The following is a 17,608-nucleotide window of genomic DNA, read 5'->3' as shown; positions in this document are numbered from 1 at the left end:
GCCGTAGGACGCAGCACACAACAGGGCAGGAGAGGCACTGAAGTTGAGTGAGGAGCCATGAGGGAACCCTGCACAAAGATCGCAGTCATGCTAAGCTTTGGAGCAAGACATGGCGGAAGGGAGAGCTGTAGGTAAGATGGCCAGGGGGCACGAGGGTGTTGAGGCATTTCCTGGGACCAATACCAGGATAGCTGTTTTGGTTCAAGGAGGGGTTTTGCAGGATGTTTGGAGAGAAGACTTGGCCCTTGTACGCTTTGTATTCCTTAATGAAGGGAAACCGGGATTTAGCTTGTATTTGCCTGAGGCACGTGTTACTTAGGACTCTCACTCTTAGGGGAAACACTTACAGGAAGTAACGAAGAGGCCCTCAAAATGATCAAAAACACATTGGATTTTCTTTTTTAAATAGTTGTTTCATTGTATTAATTAATTACCACATGATGGATACCAGAAAGCATGCTGGATTGTAATGGGGTCCTCCCTGCCCTTTCCACCTGTGTCTTACAGCACAACATCACTGCTTTGGAGATGGCAACCCAGAATGGGCATACATCCCTTGTCAGGTGTCTTCTTGGGGAGAATGTTGATCTGCACCAGAACACGGAAGTGAGTCTATTCCAGTAACGTGCGCTTGGATTGTGGTGCCGTGAGGCTAGCTGTGCGGGGAAATACTCCTCACAGATACTTGAGGGGATGAGATGTTCACAAAGGAGGAATTTTTTCTGGGAAAGCTGACTGACTTCTTTTGGAGACTCAGTCTTAATTTTGAGAAATAAAATCCAAGGGATGAATTTTAGAAAGTCATTGAAGTTCCTGAACAAAATGAGCTGTTTGTCTTTTAAATATTGATATTTGCTGCAATAAAACTTTCTCAGGTATCTGGAGATGCTGTTACTCTTGTATTAAATTTATCAGTCTGGGAAAAGAAAGGGCACTGCTATAAATGGGAAGAAGAATGATCATTCCCCACCCCTCCCTTCACTGAGTGATCTTGTTTTTCTTTTGAAAGTCAATCTTTTTTTACTGATTTACCTTTTCTGAAGTTTGAGTTGGCTTTGGTAGCATTAACAAAAGCCCTCTGTGCTGGAATTGGATGGGAAACATTCCTCTGTTTTTCACTCTATTTTCATTTCTCCTGTGAGACTGTTATTTCCTCTGATTTTGCTTAGCCATTATTATTTATTATATTAACTGGAGAGAAGGGATATGATTTGATTGCGTTTGGTAGTTTTTGGAGAATGACGTTAGGGAATTGGCTCTGAACTCGCCTGGTCTATCCAAGGATGCTTCCCGTTTCTCTGGAGGGGCTGGGTCCCAGCAAGGCCGGTGGCCCTGGCAAGAAGGACACTGCCCATTTCCTTGGGCCAAGGGATGCTTTCTCTTTTTTCATGCTTGGTGCCTCAAGAGAGAACATTCTTCCTAAATTGAAGAGGCCTGCCCAGAAAGCCTTCCTCCCACCCTGCCCTGAAAGTCTTCCTCCCACTCTGCCCTAGCCAGTCCCATTATTTCCATTTCCTTGTTCACGCCTGTGGCAGCCTGACCTATGCAGCTGTGGAGTCCTACTTCCTCCCTTTCTCCTCTTCCTCTGTGTGCTGGTGCAGCTCTTGCAAACTCAGTACCTCCCTCTTCCATAGGTTTCTTTCCTAGTAGTTTTCCTGGGAAAGCGCCTGGTGCCAATGTTAGAGTCAGGTGGATAGGGGTTCGAATCCTGTCTCTGCCACTTCCTGACCCCAAGGCCTTTTGGAAGTTATGTAACTGCTCTTGACCTCATATATAAAGTGGGGAATAGAGGATCTAGCTGCTAGGGTTATTGTGAATGAAAACTGTTAGCCCAGAGTTTAAAACAGAGTATAAACTGTTGGAGAAGTGAGTATGTATTAAGTAGCATTATAAAAATATGTTCAATGTGTCTAAGTGGTTCTTATTATTAATATCTCTTTCCCTTGGATGCCTGGGTGGCTCAGTTGGTTAAGTAGTTGCCTTCAGCTCAGGTCATGATCCCAGCGTCCTGGGTTCAAGTCCCACATCGGGGTCCTTGCTCAGCAGGGAGGCTGCTTCTCCCTCTGCCTCTGCCTGCCATTCTGTCTGCCTGTGCTCGCTCGCTCTCCCTCTCTCTCTCTGATAAATAAATTAAATCTTTAAAAAAAAAAACCAACTCTTTCCCTTGAGCAACGCCACGCTCTGTCCTCATCACACCTGCCCTCACACACACGTGTACTCCCTGTCAGCTGCCTTGGCTCTCAGCTCTCCTACTGTTCATGGCCTCCCTGGATCTCCTGAAGACCCTGCTCTTTCACACTTGAACCCCCCCCTTCCCCCTGTCTTCTGCTGCCTTCCCTCCACCCTGACTGCCCCTCAGCTCACTCTCTCTCCCATCTCACCCCTTTCCCATACCTGTTTTTCTTTTTGGCTGCCTTCAGTACCCCTAGAGACATTTCCCTAGTGCATCCATAGGCCAGTGGCAGCTGGGTGGTGGTGAAGCAGCAGGAGCCAAGTGAGTGATCTTAGAGGTAGTCATGACCTCCTGGGAAAGAATCCTGCCTTCAGGGTTGGCTTAGAGGGACTGACCATGGGTGAGGCTGTAGGACAGGCATTTTAACCACAACTGAGGAGGAAAGGGGAGCAGGCTGGAGGGGCTTGGTGAACATCCTGGGGCTGTATACTCTATATCCATGGGAGGGCTAACCATGAGAATGGTGCCCCTGGGTGAGTGCAGCATTAGTCCCACAGAAAGCTCTAGGGAGAAAGAACTCTAAATCACATCAATTCAGGAAATGCTGAATGTGCCTGGTTTTTCCTCCTTGTCGCTATTCCCATCATACCTTAGGTCTTGGAAGGCACTGAGAAGTCCTGCAGTTAAGCCTATTTCATATTTCTTATCATTTTTATCTAAGTGAAAGTGTCAGTTCTTCAGGAAAGTTTTTTTCATCTTCAGAAAGGTTAGCAATCTGCCCATCCCAATATGCTCTCCTGGTACTCTCCTTTACCTCCAAAGCACTTTTCACAATTTATGTATTTATTTTGTAATTTTTTAAAAGTTAATATTTTCTTACCCCACTAGATTGGAAGATTCCTGAGAATGGGCCATGTTTACCACTAAATCCTTAGCTTCCTGGAAAGAGCCTGTCCCATAGTAGGTGTTCAGTGTATAGTTCCAGAACAAATGAGGGTGAGAGCTGATTGCTAGTGAGTGGGTTTGCTGCACAATCCTGGGATGGAAATAATGCTGAACACTTGCTATTGGCCTGATGCTGTGTTGGGCAGTTCCAAAATGAATGCTTATTGTTATGAATGATGAACCCGGAATCTTTTGGATTTGAAATTTTGTTTCTTTTTCTTTCTGCAGCTGAAGGACTCCCCTCTTCATTTAGCTGTTATCAACAACCATATCTCAGTTGTGAACAGCTTAATAAGGGCACAGCACGACGTTGACACCTTAAATCAGGTAAGCAAGATATATCAGAAACCTGAGTCTGTTTTCTTATAATTCAATGCATTGTGTAGGTAAGGGTAGTTTTGAGCAAGTTCAAGTTACTTTAAAAATTTCCAAGTGGAATATATATGTTATCTTTTTTTTCTGTGACCCCCATTCCCACTTGCACACACGTACTTTTTCAGATGCACAACTGGGGTTCAGTTAGTGCATTCTTAACCTATTTGCACTTAATAGGTCCAGCACCTCTGGTTGATAAACAGTAGCTCAGGGGTGGATTGCTAGCGGCTCTTTAAATCAAAAGCCACTCCCTCTACATGAAATATAACTGGCCAGTGGTAGCCCTTTGCCACAAGGAGGAAGCTTTGTTTCTATATTAGAGACTATAAATGGTCTTCCTTTTACCCAAAGGCAAAAGAGACCTCTTGGAATTAAAAAAAAAAAAAAATCACAATGAATTCAGTCCACTGGAGCAGAATCAAATGCCCCGTAAAAGGAATCCATCACTGGCTGGAAATGGAAATGCTGAGGTGGAAGATTAAGAGGATGGGAGTGGGCACTGTCTGAAACAGAGCCAACTCTGGGGCTGAGCTGCCTCTCCCAAGAGCTGTCGGAAGTAGGAAGAGAAACTCTATTTGGGGAGGAGCCCTTCTGGAACCCTGGGGACAGATGAGAACTCTGGACACGTCTTGCTTTTCTGACTGCCTCTACCTAGAGAAGCCTCCGCTGGGCCCTGAGAGGAGGGAGCAGCCAGATCCGGGGCACATGCTTGTCCTAAGCTGCTGGGTGGCCCTCAGCTTCTGTCTGGGGAACCAGAGCCTCAGGTCTTTCCAGTCACCTCCATCTCCAGCCTAGGTGTTCCTTTGTGCGGGAGCAGAATGGAGACTTACCTGTACTTCCATTCCTTCCCCCTCACTCCCCAGTGGATCTTCCTCCCTGTGTTTCATGATCACAAATGTTTGGGGGAGTTGGGGGAGGACCTTTTTGTTATTATATATGCTTATGTGTTTGAATCTGCTAATGACTCAAATATTTACAAATGAGCAGAATCTTTGCTCCATACACAGAACTTACACATGATTTTGGTTTCACCAGAATTGGCTAAATTCATTCCAGAGAAGGATGGTTTATTATTCTGCACACCTCCCCCTGTTATAGAATTAAACTTTTTCATTTCAGTTTTATGTTAGATTGAGAATACACTCAATGTATAACAATAAGAAAACATAAATAAGGTAAAAATTTCCATTTGTTTGTAATTCCCCCCAAGGAAGGACAATCTTGTTAACATTTTGGTTCATTTCCTGCCTTTTAGACTTATAACAGTATCGTCACAATGAAATTTTATTGGTATTTAATGTGTGGCACTTGTATCTCTGTTCCGTGTTGGTATAGACCTTCGATAGTTTGTCATCGTAAGTGTGATGTTTCTGATGAGCCCCCAGAGGGGCACATTGCCATCCAAAAGTGAGTCTTTAATAAATGCTTTCTGATATTAATTATGCTAATGCCCCAAGCAGGTCGCCCAGTGCTCTGGTTGGAGGAGTATTGAGCTAGATGCTATTGCCCAGTTGTGTGACTTTGGGGAAATTGCTTCCTCTCTCTGCTTCAAGGGTTGGGCTAGACCATAAATAGCATACTAATATTTTTTTTTTAAAGATTTTATTTATTTATTTGACAGGCAGAGATCACAAGTAGGCAGAGAGGCAGGCAGAGAGAGAGGGGGAAGCAGGCTCCCTGCTGAGCAGAGATCCTGATATGGGACTTGATCCTAGGACCCTGAGATCATGACCTGAGCTGAAGGCAGAGGTTCAACCCACTGAGCCACCCAGGCACCCCTCAGTACTAATATTTTAGAAGTATCTGCACATTACCATATCCCTTCAGTGAAAGGTTTAAGTGGGTGACTTTCTTGTGATTTTGTCTTTTTCTTTGAAACACTGTTATCCTCTTGGTAAGAAAGTGATTACCCCAGAAAGAAATTTAACCATTTCTAAATGTAAAGTTCACTGGCATTAAGTACATTCACATTGTTGAGCAACCATGGCCACCATCCAACTCCAGAACTTTTCCATCTTCCCAAACTGAAACTCTATATTCTTTCAACACTAACTCCCTATTCTCCCTTCCCCACAAGTCCTGGTAACCACCATTCTACTTTCTTGTCTCTATGAACTTGATTTTTCTAGTATCTCTTATTGAAATTATTTTTAAAAAATAATTTTGAATTGTTGCCTACTAATCCAGCATGTGGATTTACCATAATTTATCAAACGAATCTCCTAGTGAAACATGCAACTTCCTTTCAGTTTCTCACTGTTAAAAATAACACTGTAGTGAATGTCCCCTGTACCTATGTAAAAATATGATCTTGGGGCACCTGGGTGGCTCAGTCAGTTAAGCGTCTACATTTGGCTGAGGTCATGATCTCAGGGTCCTGGGATTGAGCCCTGAGTTGGGCTCCCTGCTCAGTAGGGAGTCTGCTTCCCCCTCTTCTCCTTCCCCCTGCTCCTGTGCTCTCTCTTTCTCTCCCTCTCCCTCAAATGAATAAATAAAATCTTTTAAAAATTTTTGAAAAATAGGGGTGCCTGGGTGGCTCAGTGGGTTAAAGCCTCTGCCTTCAGCTCAGGTCATGATCCCAGGATCCTGGGATCAAGCCCCGCATTTGGCTCTCTGCTCAGTGGGGAGCCTGCTTCCTCCTCTCTCCCTCTGCCTATTGTGATCTCTGTCTGTCAAATAAATAAATAAAATCTTAAAAAAATTTTTTTGAAAAATAAAAATGTGATCTTAGTTTATCTTCCCTTATGCCCATATAGGACACCTCTGCATTCCCTGTGTCTTTTGATTATGCAAGTTTTTCCCCTCCTTAATGTGTTTAGATTACATTTTTGAAATTTCTCATGGCAGAGGCGGCAAACTCCCTTGCATGTTGCTGCTGATCTTGGCAATGTGGAACTGGTGGAAACCTTGCTGAAGGCAAGATGTGACCTGAAGATTGTTGATAAGGTAAGTTCATAGTCTTTACCGTGTTCAGCGGAGATGGTCATGAAGAGCTCCCTGTTGTCTGTAACCCTTGAACGGCAGCCTTACTTAGCATACCCCTTGTGAGTCGGACACACATGAGAGAAACCGTGTGTCCAAACAGTCAGTAGAACATCCTGATTTCGATTGAATCGTGTAAGTAAGATATTTTACCCTGAGTAATAAAACAGGAATTTTTAAAAATTAAAATTATTTATTAATCTTTGGGAAAGATGGTAGATTCACTTGGTCCAAAAATTAGAAAACATAATCAGTAAAGGTTTTACAATAAAAATGAGCCCCCCCCCGACCCTAGTTATCTGGGTTCCAGACTACTCTGACCATACAGATCTATTGTCAAAATTTCTTTGTTCTTTCCAGTTTCTTTACACATAAATAAGCAAACATAAATATATTATACTCTTACCATATTACTCCATCCTTTTTACATTGTGGTGATGTACTTCTCCATGCTATCCTGCATTTAGCTTTTCTTCTTTAAGTATATAAAGTGGAAACTGTTCCATATTAGTACAAGGAGAGTTTCTTCATTCTTCTTTATATAAATGTCCATGTTCATTCTTTTTTATATAATGTCCATTATGGCATGGACATGTCATAATTTGTTTTGTTCTCAGTGGATGGGCATTTAAATTGTTCCTAAGCTTTTGCTGTGACCGAGCTGCAGTGAACAAACATACATATGTCTAAACTTGTTCTTACTTAAAAATTCTTTAATTGTAAAATAAATATAACATAGAATATATCATCTTAACCATTTTTAAGTGTATGGTTCTGTAGCGTTAAATCTATTCACACTGTTACGCAGCCAATTTCCAGAACTTTTTCATCTTGCCAATCTGAAACTCCAAACAGCAACTCCTTGTTTCCTCTTCCTTCCCCAGCCCTGGCAACCACTGCTCTATTTTCTGTTTCCACGAATTTGACTATTCTGGGTACCTCATGTAAATAGAATCATACAGTGTTTGTCATTTTGTAACTAGCTAAGTTCATGTAGCATAATGTTCTCAAGGTTTATCCGTGTTGTGGTGTGTGTTAGACTAGCTTTCCTTGTAAGGATGAATGACACTCCGCTGTGCAGAGAACACATTTTGTGTATCCTTGCATCTGTGGATGGACATTGGGTTGCTCCCACCTTTAGGGCATTGTGTAGATGCCCAAAGAAAGACAACTTTGATTATGCAAGTTTTTTCCCCTCCTTAATGTGCTTAGATTTTTTTTTAAATCTTTTTTTTTATTTTTAAAGAAAGACAACTTCATTTCTCTCAAGTAAACAGTAAGCTGGGCTCCATGTCAGGAGGATTGCAGGGTGGACATCTGCTAGGTTCCAGTTTACTGAAAAGCATAAACACAGGAGACTGAGGTGTGGCAGTCCTGTTAGGTGCTCACACACGTGCACCTTGTTTCAGTCCTCACATCTCTGTGAGGTGGGCAAAATTATCCCAGTTTTGAAGAGATTTCTATGATATCAAGGGTCATGTGCACAGTAAGACATAGAGCCAAGCTTCAAAGCCAAGGCTACTTGGTTGTCCAGCGCTTTCCCACAGCTGTGAGCAGAGCTGACTGCTTCTGAAACTGGCCGCTTTCCCCTTTCTTGTGTTCACCCAAACTCTTCATTAGCTCCACACATCTTTAATACCTAGTGCATGCGGGGTTCACCCTATGTCCTCTTTCAGAATCTTTTTTACATGTTACATTTGTGGGACTTGGAGTACTGATGTGTTATTTTACTTTTCTCTAGAGGTCAGTTTTTAAAGTTATCATGAAAAGTAATATAAGCCTACTGTGCATGATCTGGAAAACAGAAGCATATGGAAGAAAAACGCAACCACCCAGAACTCGTCACATAGGTGGCATTCTACCACTTTCACCATTGTGACTCCTTACCATCCCTTAACATTTAGCTTTGGTATTAACATTTCCCATTTGTATTTTCCTGTGCTTTCTTGTCCCACTTTTTTTTCACTTTCTCATTAATACTTAACTCCTGTGGGACACCTACCCCTTATGGGTAAAGACTCTGTTGCATTGGAAAGGGAATTCAGGCTGGGTCCCCAGTGCTCGTGGACTGGATGTTCAGGTAAATACCATCAGTGCTGCAACTTGACTCATAATTTGATTTTCCCGTTTTTTTCTTCTCCGCCTCCCTCTTTCTTCTCTGGGCCTGGCACATGGTTGGCCCCCAATACCCATTTAATTAATAAAAACTACCTTTTCTACTTACTCCCACAATTTTTACCACAAGTAAGTTTACTTACTCCCACAAGTAAGTTTTCTACTTACTCCCACAAGTTTTGTAAGAGTGATTCAGACTGTGGATGGGAAAAAGGAGCCAGGGTTTGGTGTGAATGACTTTCCCAGAAACATGTTCTCTCAGTCTGAGGTATCCCCAAGCTCCTGGAGGCCTTCCCACACTCAACAGCAGTTTTATCTGGGTTTCCACTCCAGGGCACACTCCCTGGGAAGGTTTTCCTAGGTACTTGGTAACACTGGCTTCAGAATGCTGCCTTCCCACAGAAGGTGGTGGGTGATTCATGGTGATTCCAATGGCTTCTTAAGCCAGAATTTAGGTAGCATGCAATGAGAGACTTGCTAACTGCCTGCACAGTACACTTCTTCCTAATTTCATTACTGTGTCATTTGACTAGAAACTGGTAAATATCATCCCTGACCTTCTGGCCCACCTGGGTGTTATCACCTTCACTAACAGCCGGATCATTTGGGTTGGTAGGAGTTGTACTTGCTCAGCCATGTGAGGGAATTAGTGGGATAAATTGCTGGATCCTTAAGCAGAGAAGCATGGGTTGCTAAGAACTTTTTCTGGGGTTATTTCTGACATTCATTTTGATTATCTTCAGGACGCCTGAGCAAATTTTTAATGTGCCATTTATTTATTTATTTTTTTAAAAAAATTTTTATTTTTTTTTTATTTCCAGCATAACAGTATTCATTATTTTTGCACCACACCCCGTGCTCCATGCAATCCATGCCCTCTATAATACCCACCACCTGGTACCCCAACCTCCCACCCCCCGTCCCTTCAAAACCCTCAGATTGTTTTTCAGAGTCCATAGTCTCTCATGGTTCACCTCCCCTTCCAATTTCCCCCAACTCCCTTCTCCACTCTAAGTCCCCATGTCCTCCATGCTATTTGTTATGCTTCACAAATAAGTGAAACCATATGATAATTGACTCTCTCTGCTTGACTTATTTCACTCAGCATACTCTCTTCCAGTCCCGTCCATGTTGCTACAAAAGTTGGGTATTCATCCTTTCTGATGGAGGCATAATACTCTATCCCCAGGGGTACAGGTCTGTGAATCACCAGGTTTATACACTTCACAGCACTCACCAAAGCACATACCCTCCCCAATGTCCATAATCCCACCCCCTTCTCCCAACCCCCCTCCCCCCAGCAACCCTCAGTTTGTTTTGTGAGATTAAAAGTCACTTATGGTTTGTCTCCCTCCCAATCCCATCTTGTTTCATTGATTCTTCTCCTACCCACTTAAGCCCCCATGTTGCATCACCACTTCCTCATATCAGGGAGATCATATGATAGTTGTCTTTCTCTGCTTGACTTATTTCGCCAAGCATGATACGCTCTAGTTCCATCCATGTTGTCGCAAATGGCAAGATTTCATTTCTTTTGATGGCTGCATAGTATTCCATTGTGTATATATACCACATCTTCTTGATCCATTCATCTGTTGATGGACATCTAGGTTCTTTCCATAGTTTGGCTATTGTGGACATTGCTGCTATAAACATTCGGGTGCATGTGCCCCTTTGGATCACTACGTTTGTATCTTTAGGGTAAATACCCAATAGTGCAATTGCTGGGTCATAAGGCAGTTCTATTTTCAACATTTTGAGGAACCTCCATGCTGTTTTCCAGAGTGGCTGCACCAGCTTGCATTCCCACCAACAGTGTAGGAGGGTTCCCCTTTCTCCGCATCCTCGCCAGCATCTGTCATTTCCTGACTTGTTGATTTTAGCCATTCTGACTGGTGTGAGGTGATATCTCACTGTGGTTTTGATTTGTATTTCCCTGATGCCAAGTGATATGGAGCATTTTTTCATGTGTTTGTTGGCCATCTGGATGTTTTCTTTGCAGAAATGTCTGTTCATGTCCTCTGCCCATTTCTTGATTGGATTATTTGTTCTTTGGGTGTTGAGTTTGCTAAGTTCTTTATAGATTCTGGACACTAGTCCTTTATCTGATATGTCGTTGGCAAATATCTTCTCCCATTCTGTCAGTTGTCTTTTGATTTTGTTAACTGTTTCCTTTGCTGTGCAAAAGCTTTTGATCTTGATGAAATCCCAATAGTTCATTTTTGCCCTTGCTTCCCTTGCCTTTTGCGTTGTTCCTAGGAAGATGTTGCTGCGGCAGAGGTCAAAGAGGTTGCTGCCTGTGTTCTCCTCAAGGATTTTGATGGATTCCTTTCGCACATTGAGGTCCTTCATCCATTTTGAGTCTATTTTTGTGTGTGGTGTAAGGAAATGGTCCAATTTCATTTTTCTGCATGTGGCTGTCCAATTTTCCCAGCACCATTTATTGAAGAGGCTGTCTTTTTTCCATTGGACATTCTTTCCTGCTTTGTCGAAGATTAGTTGACCATAGAGTTGAGGGTCTATTTCTGGGCTCTCTATTCTGTTCCATTGATCTATGTGTCTGTTTTTGTGCCAGTACCATGCTGTCTTGATGACGACAGCTTTGTAATAGAGCTTGAAGTCCGGAATTGTGATGCCGCCAACGTTGGCTTTCTTTTTCAATATCCCTTTGGCTATTCGAGGTCTTTTCTGGTTCCATATAAATTTTAGCATTATTTGTTCCATTTCTTTGAAAAAGATGGATGGTACTTTGATAGGAATTGCATTAAATATGTAGATTGCTTTAGGTAGCATAGACATTTTCACAATATTTATTCTTCCAATCCAGGAGCATGGAACATTTTTCCATTTCTTTGTGTCTTCCTCAATTTCTTTCATGAGTACTTTATAGTTTTCTGAGTATAGATTCTGTGTCTCTTTGGTTAGGTTTATTCCTAGGTATCTTATGGTTTTGGGTGCAATTGTATATGGGATTGACTCCTTAATTTCTCTTTCTTCTGTCTTGCTGTTGGTGTAGAGAAATGCAACTGATTTCTGTGCATTGATTTTATATCCTGACACTTTACTGAATTCCTGTATAAGTTCTAGCAGTTTTGGAGTGGAGTCTTTTGGGTTTTCCACATATAGTATCATATCATCTGCGAAGAGTGATAATTTGACTTCTTCTTTGCCGATTTGGATGCCTTTAATTTCCTTTTGTTGTCTGATTGCTGAGGCTAGGACCTCTAGTACTATGTTGAATAGCAGTGGTGATAATGGACATCCCTGCCGTGTTCCTGACCTTAGCGGAAAAGCTTTCAGTTTTTCTCCATTGAGAATGATATTTGCGGTGGGTTTTTCATAGATGGCTTTGATGATATTGAGGTATGTGCCCTCTATCCCTACACTTTGAAGAGTTTTGATCAGGAAGGGATGCTGTACTTTGTCAAATGCTTTTTCAGCATCTATTGAGAGTATCATATGGTTCTTGTTCTTTCTTTTATTGATGTGTTGTATCACATTGACTGATTTGCGGATGTTGAACCAACCTTGCAGCCCTGGAATAAATCCCACTTGGTCGTGGTGAATAATCTTTTTAATGTACTGTTGAATCCTATTGGCTAGTATTTTGTTGAGTATTTTCACATCTGTGTTCATCAAGGATATCGGTCTATAGCTCTCTTTTTTGGTGGGATCCTTGTCTGGTTTTAGGATCAAGGTGATGCTGGCCTCATAAAATGAGTTTGGAAGTTTTCCTTCCATTTCTATTTTTTGGAACAGTTTCAGGAGAATAGGAATTAGTTCTTCTTTAAATGTTTGGTAGAATTCCCCTGGGAAGCCGTCTGGCCCTGGGCTTTTGTTTGTTTGGAGATTTTTAATGACTGTTTCAATCTCCTTACTGGTTATGGGTCTGTTCAGGCTTTCTATTTCTTCCTGGTTCAGTTGTGGTAGTTTATATGTTTCTAGGAATGCATCCATTTCTTCCAGATTGTCAAATTTATTGGCGTAGAGTTGCTCATAGTATGTTCTTATAATAGTTTGTATTTCTTTGGTGTTAGTTGTGATCTCTCCTCTTTCATTCATGATTTTATTTATTTGGGTCCTTTCTCTTTTCTTTTTGATAAGTCGGGCCAGGGGTTTATCAATTTTATTAATTCTTTCAAAGAACCAGCTCCTAGTTTCGTTGATTTGTTCTATTGTTTTTTTGGTTTCTATTTCATTGATTTCTGCTCTGATCTTTATGATTTCTCTCCTCCTGCTGGGCTTAGGGTTTCTTTCTTGTTCTTTCTCCAGCTCCTTTAGGTGTAGGGTTAGCTTGTGTACCTGAGACCTTTCTTGTTTCTTGAGAAAGGCTTGTACCGCTATATATTTTCCTCTCAGGACTGCCTTTGTTGTGTCCCACAGATTTTGAACCGTTGTATTTTCATTATCATTTGTTTCCATGATTTTTTTCAATTCTTCTTTAATTTCCCGGTTGACCCATTCATTCTTTAGAAGGATGCTGTTTAGTCTCCATGTATTTGGGTTCTTTCCAAACTTCCTTTTGTGGTTGAGTTCTAGCTTTAGAGCATTGTGGTCTGAAAATATGCAGGGAATGATCCCAATCTTTTGATACCGGTTGAGTCCTGATTTAGGACCGAGGATGTGATCTATTCTGGAGAATGTTCCATGTGCACTAGAGAAGAATGTGTATTCTGTTGCTTTGGGATGAAATATTCTGAATATATCTGTGATGTCCATCTGGTCCAGTGTGTCGTTTAAGGCCTTTATTTCCTTGCTGATCTTTTGCTTGGATGATCTGTCCATTTCAGTGAGGGGAGTGTTAAAGTCCCCTACTATTATTGTATTATTGTTGATGTGTTTCTTTGATTTTGTTATTAATTGGTTTATATAGTTGGCTGCTCCCACGTTGGGGGCATAGATATTTAAAATTGTTAAATCTTCTTGTTGGACAGACCCTTTGAGTATGATATAGTGTCCTTCCTCATCTCTTATTATAGTCTTTGGCTTAAAATCTAATTGATCTGATATAAGGATTGCCACTCCTGCTTTCTTCTGATGTCCATTAGCATGGTAAATTCTTTTCCACCCCCTCACTTTAAATCTGGAGGTGTCTTCGGGCTTAAAATGAGTTTCTTGGAGGCAACATATAGATGGGTTTTGTTTTTTTATCCATTTTGATAGCCTGTGTCTTTTGACAGGGGCATTTAGCCCATTAACATTCAGGGTAACTATTGAGAGATATGAATTTAGTGCCATTGTATTGCCTGTAAGGTGACTGTTACTGTATATGGTCTCTGTTCCTTTCTGATCTACCACTTGTAGGCTCTCTCTTTGCTTAGAGGACCCCTTTCAATATTTCCTGTAGAGCTGGTTTGGTATTTGCAAATTCTTTCAGTTTTTGTTTGTCCTGGAAGCTTTTAATCTCTCCTTCTATTTTCAATGATAGCCTAGCTGGATATAGTATTCTTGGCTGCATGTTTTTCTCGTTTAGTGCTCTGAAAATATCATGCCAGCTCTTTCTGGCCTGCCAGGTCTCTGTGGATAAGTCAGCTGCCAATCTAATATTTTTACCATTGTATGTTACAGACTTCTTTTCCCGGGCTGCTTTCAGGATTTTCTCTTTGTCACTGAGACTTGTAAATTTTACTATTAGGTGACGGGGTGTGGGCCTATTCTTATTGATTTTGAGGGGCGTTCTCTGAACCTCCTGAATTTTGATGCTCGTTCCCTTTGCCATATTGGGGAAATTCTCCCCAATAATTCTCTCCAGTATACCTTCTGCTCCCCTCTCTCTTTCTTCTTCTTCTGGAATCCCAATTATTCTAATGTTGTTTCGTCTTATGGTGTCACTTATCTCTCGAATTCTCCCCTCGTGGTCCAGTAGCTGTTTGTCCCTCTTTTGCTCAGCTTCTTTATTCTCTGTCATTTGGACTTCTATATCACTAATTCTTTCTTCTGCCTCATTTATCCTAGCAGTGAGAGCCTCCATTTTTGATTGCACCTCATTAATAGCTTTTTTGATTTCAACTTGGTTAGATTTTAGTTCTTTTATTTCTCCAGAAAGGGCTTTTATATCTCTCGAGAGGGTTTCTCTAATATCTTCCATGCCTTTTTCGAGCCCGGCTAGAACCTTGAGAATCATCATTCTGAACTCTAGATCTGACATATTACCAATGTCTGTATTGATTAGGTCCCGAGCCTTCGGTACTGCCTCTTGTTCTTTTTTTTGTGTTGAATTTTTCCGTCTTGTCATTTTGTCCAGATAAGAGTATATGAAGGGGCAAGTAAAATACTAAAAGGGTGGCAACAACCCCAGGAAAAAAAATGCTTTAACCAAATTAGAAGAGATCCAAAATCGTGAGGGGGGAGAAAGGGGATAAAAAGAGGTTCAAAAAGGAAGAAAGAAAAAAGAAAAAAAAAAGAAAGAAAAGAAAAGAATTAAAAAAAAAAAAGAAAACACCTAAGAAAAATGTAAAAAAGAAAAAATATATATATTAGATAAACTAGTAAAAAATCGTTAAAAAAGAAAAAGGTAACAGTTAAAAAAAAAAGAAAATTTTACCCGAAGGCGAGGAAAAAAAAACAAAAAATGAAAAAGAAAAAAATTAAATTAACTGCAAGACTAAAAAAAAATCACAGGGAAAAAGCCATGAGTTCCGTCCTTGGATTTCTCCTCCTCTGGAATTCTGCTGCTCTCCTTGGTATTGAAACCGCACTTCTTGGTAGGTGAACTTGGTCTCGGCTGGATTTCTTGTTGATCTTCTGGGGGAGGGGCCTGTTGTAGTGATTCTCAAGTGTCTTTGCCCCAGGCGGAATTACACCGCCCTTACCCGGGGCCGGGGTGAGTAATCTGCTCGGGTTTCCTTTCAGGAGCTTTTGTTCCCTGAGCGCTTTCCGTAGAGTTCCGGAGGACGGGAATACAAATGGCGGCCTCCTGGTCTCCGGCCCCGGAGGAGCCGAGAGCCCAGGGCCGCACTCCTCAGTGCGCCCTCAGAGAACAGCGCCCAGTTACTCCCGTCTGCCTGACCTCCGGCCGCGCTCCGAGCTCACCGAGCCTGCGACCAGTTCAAGGTCACACCGAGCTGTGAGCTTACTGTCGGCTCTGTCTCTGTAGCCGGCTTTCCCGTTCCAATACCCGCAAGGTCTGCGACACTCAGACACCCCTGATCCTTCTGTGACCCTGCGGGACCTGAGGCCACGCTGAACCCACGTGGGCTTCGCCCCGGTTTAGCCTCTGGAGCGATGTCCCTCAGCGGAACAGACTTTTAAAAGTCCTGATTTTGTGCGCGGTTGCTCCGCCGCTTGCCGGGAGCCGGCCCCTCCCCCCGGGGTCTATCTTCCCGTCGCTTTGGATTCACTTCTCCGCCGGTCCTACCTTTCAGAAAGTGGTTGTTTTTCTGTTTCCAGAATTGCTGTTCTTCTTCTCTTCGATCTGCCGATGGATTTTCAGGTGTTTGCAATCTTTAGATAAGCTATCTAGCTGATCTCCGGCTAGCTGAAGCAGTCTCAGCGTGCTGCTTCTCCGCCATCTTGACTCCTCCCTCTAATGTGCCATTTAAAAGATAGATGAAAACCACCATCTTTTGCTTAGGAAAAAAAAAAGTATAGACGTGTAGATTGTGCACTGCATAAAATCTAGGGGACATTGCTTGTAAAGCTGTGTGATGTAGCTTTGAGCTATATCCATCTTGACAAAGGTGTGCCTTTTGTAATTTGTAAAAGATACCAGATGCGATCCCAGGCCACTCATGCCCAAAATCATGTTCAGAATATCCTTTATTGCTCATTCCATTTGGTTAAGTTTCCAATCCCTCACCCTTGATTAGAGGCCATATAATAGAGAAAAATTCTTGACAGGAATCCAAGTGAGCTGAATTCTGTACTATGAATTAGTAGTTTTGTCATGGATGCTATTATTCTCTTTTTAAATTAACATATAATGTATTATTTGTTTCAGGGGTACAGGTCTGTGAATCATCAGTCTTTTTTTTTTTTTTTTTTTTAAAGATTTTATTTATTTATTCGACAGAGAGAGATCACAAGTAGGCAGAGAGGCAGACAGAGAGAGAGAGGAGGAAGCAGGCTTCCTGCTGAGCAGAGAGCCCGATATGGGACTCGATCCCAGGACCCTGAGATCATGACCCGAGCCGAAGGCAGCGGCTTAACCCACTGAGCCACCCAGGCGCCCCTGTGAATCATCAGTCTTATATAATTCATGATGCACACCATAGCACATGCATTCCTCAATGTCCATCACCCAGCTACCCCAGCCCTCCCACGACCCTCCCCCCACAGCAGCCCTCAGTTAGTTTCCTGAGATTCAGAGTCTCTTATGTTTTGTCTCCCTCTCGGTTTCATCTTCTTCATTTTCTCCCTCTTTTCCCCTATGATCCTGTGTCTTATTTCTCAAATTCCTCACATCAGAGAGATCATATGATAATTGTCTTTCTCTGATTGACTTATTTCACTTAGCATAATACCCTCTAGTTCCATCCACATTGTTGCAAACAGCAAGATTTCATTTTTTGATGGCTTCGTAATATTCCATTGTATATATGTACCACATCTTCTTTATCCATTCATCTGCCAATGGACATCTTGGCTCTTTCCATAGTTTGGCTCTTGCGGACATTGCTGCTATAAACATTGGGGTGCACATGCCCCTTCGGATCACTGCATTTGTATTTGTAAATACCTAATAGTGCAATTTCTTCGTTGTAGGGTAGCTCTATTTTCAACTTTTTTAGGAACTTCCATACTGTTTTCCAGAATGGTTTCACCAGCTTGCATTCTCACCAACAGTGTAAGAGGGTTGCCCTTTCTCTGATGAATGCTATTATTCTTTTTTTTTTTTAAGATTTTATTTATTTATTTGAAATACAGAGATCACAAGCAGGCAGAGAGGCAGGCAGAGAGAGGAAGGGAAGCAGGCTCCCCGAAGAGCCAAGAGCCCGATGTGGGGCTTGATCCCAAGACCATGGGATCATGACCTGAGCCGAAGGCAGAGACTTTAACCCACTGAGCCACTCAGGTGCT

At 42.1% G+C, this 17,608-nt stretch overlaps 1 protein-coding gene across 1 annotated transcript in view; it reads left to right on the top strand.

Moving 5' to 3' along the window:
* Positions 1-17,608, top strand: part of ANKDD1B (ankyrin repeat and death domain containing 1B) — a 73,149-nt gene that overhangs the window by 46,773 nt on the left and 8,768 nt on the right. The window contains exons 9-11 of the mRNA XM_032335935.1: positions 508-606; positions 3,347-3,445; positions 6,341-6,439. Coding sequence (XP_032191826.1) covers positions 508-606; positions 3,347-3,445; positions 6,341-6,439 — 297 coding nt within the window. The remainder of the gene's footprint in view (positions 1-507; positions 607-3,346; positions 3,446-6,340; positions 6,440-17,608) is intronic.

Source organism: Mustela erminea, chromosome 3, assembly GCF_009829155.1.
Source record: "Mustela erminea isolate mMusErm1 chromosome 3, mMusErm1.Pri, whole genome shotgun sequence".
NCBI lineage: Eukaryota > Metazoa > Chordata > Mammalia > Carnivora > Mustelidae > Mustela > Mustela erminea.
The sequence above is the reverse complement of the archived record's forward strand: the minus strand, read 5'-3'. Positions and strand labels throughout refer to the sequence as shown.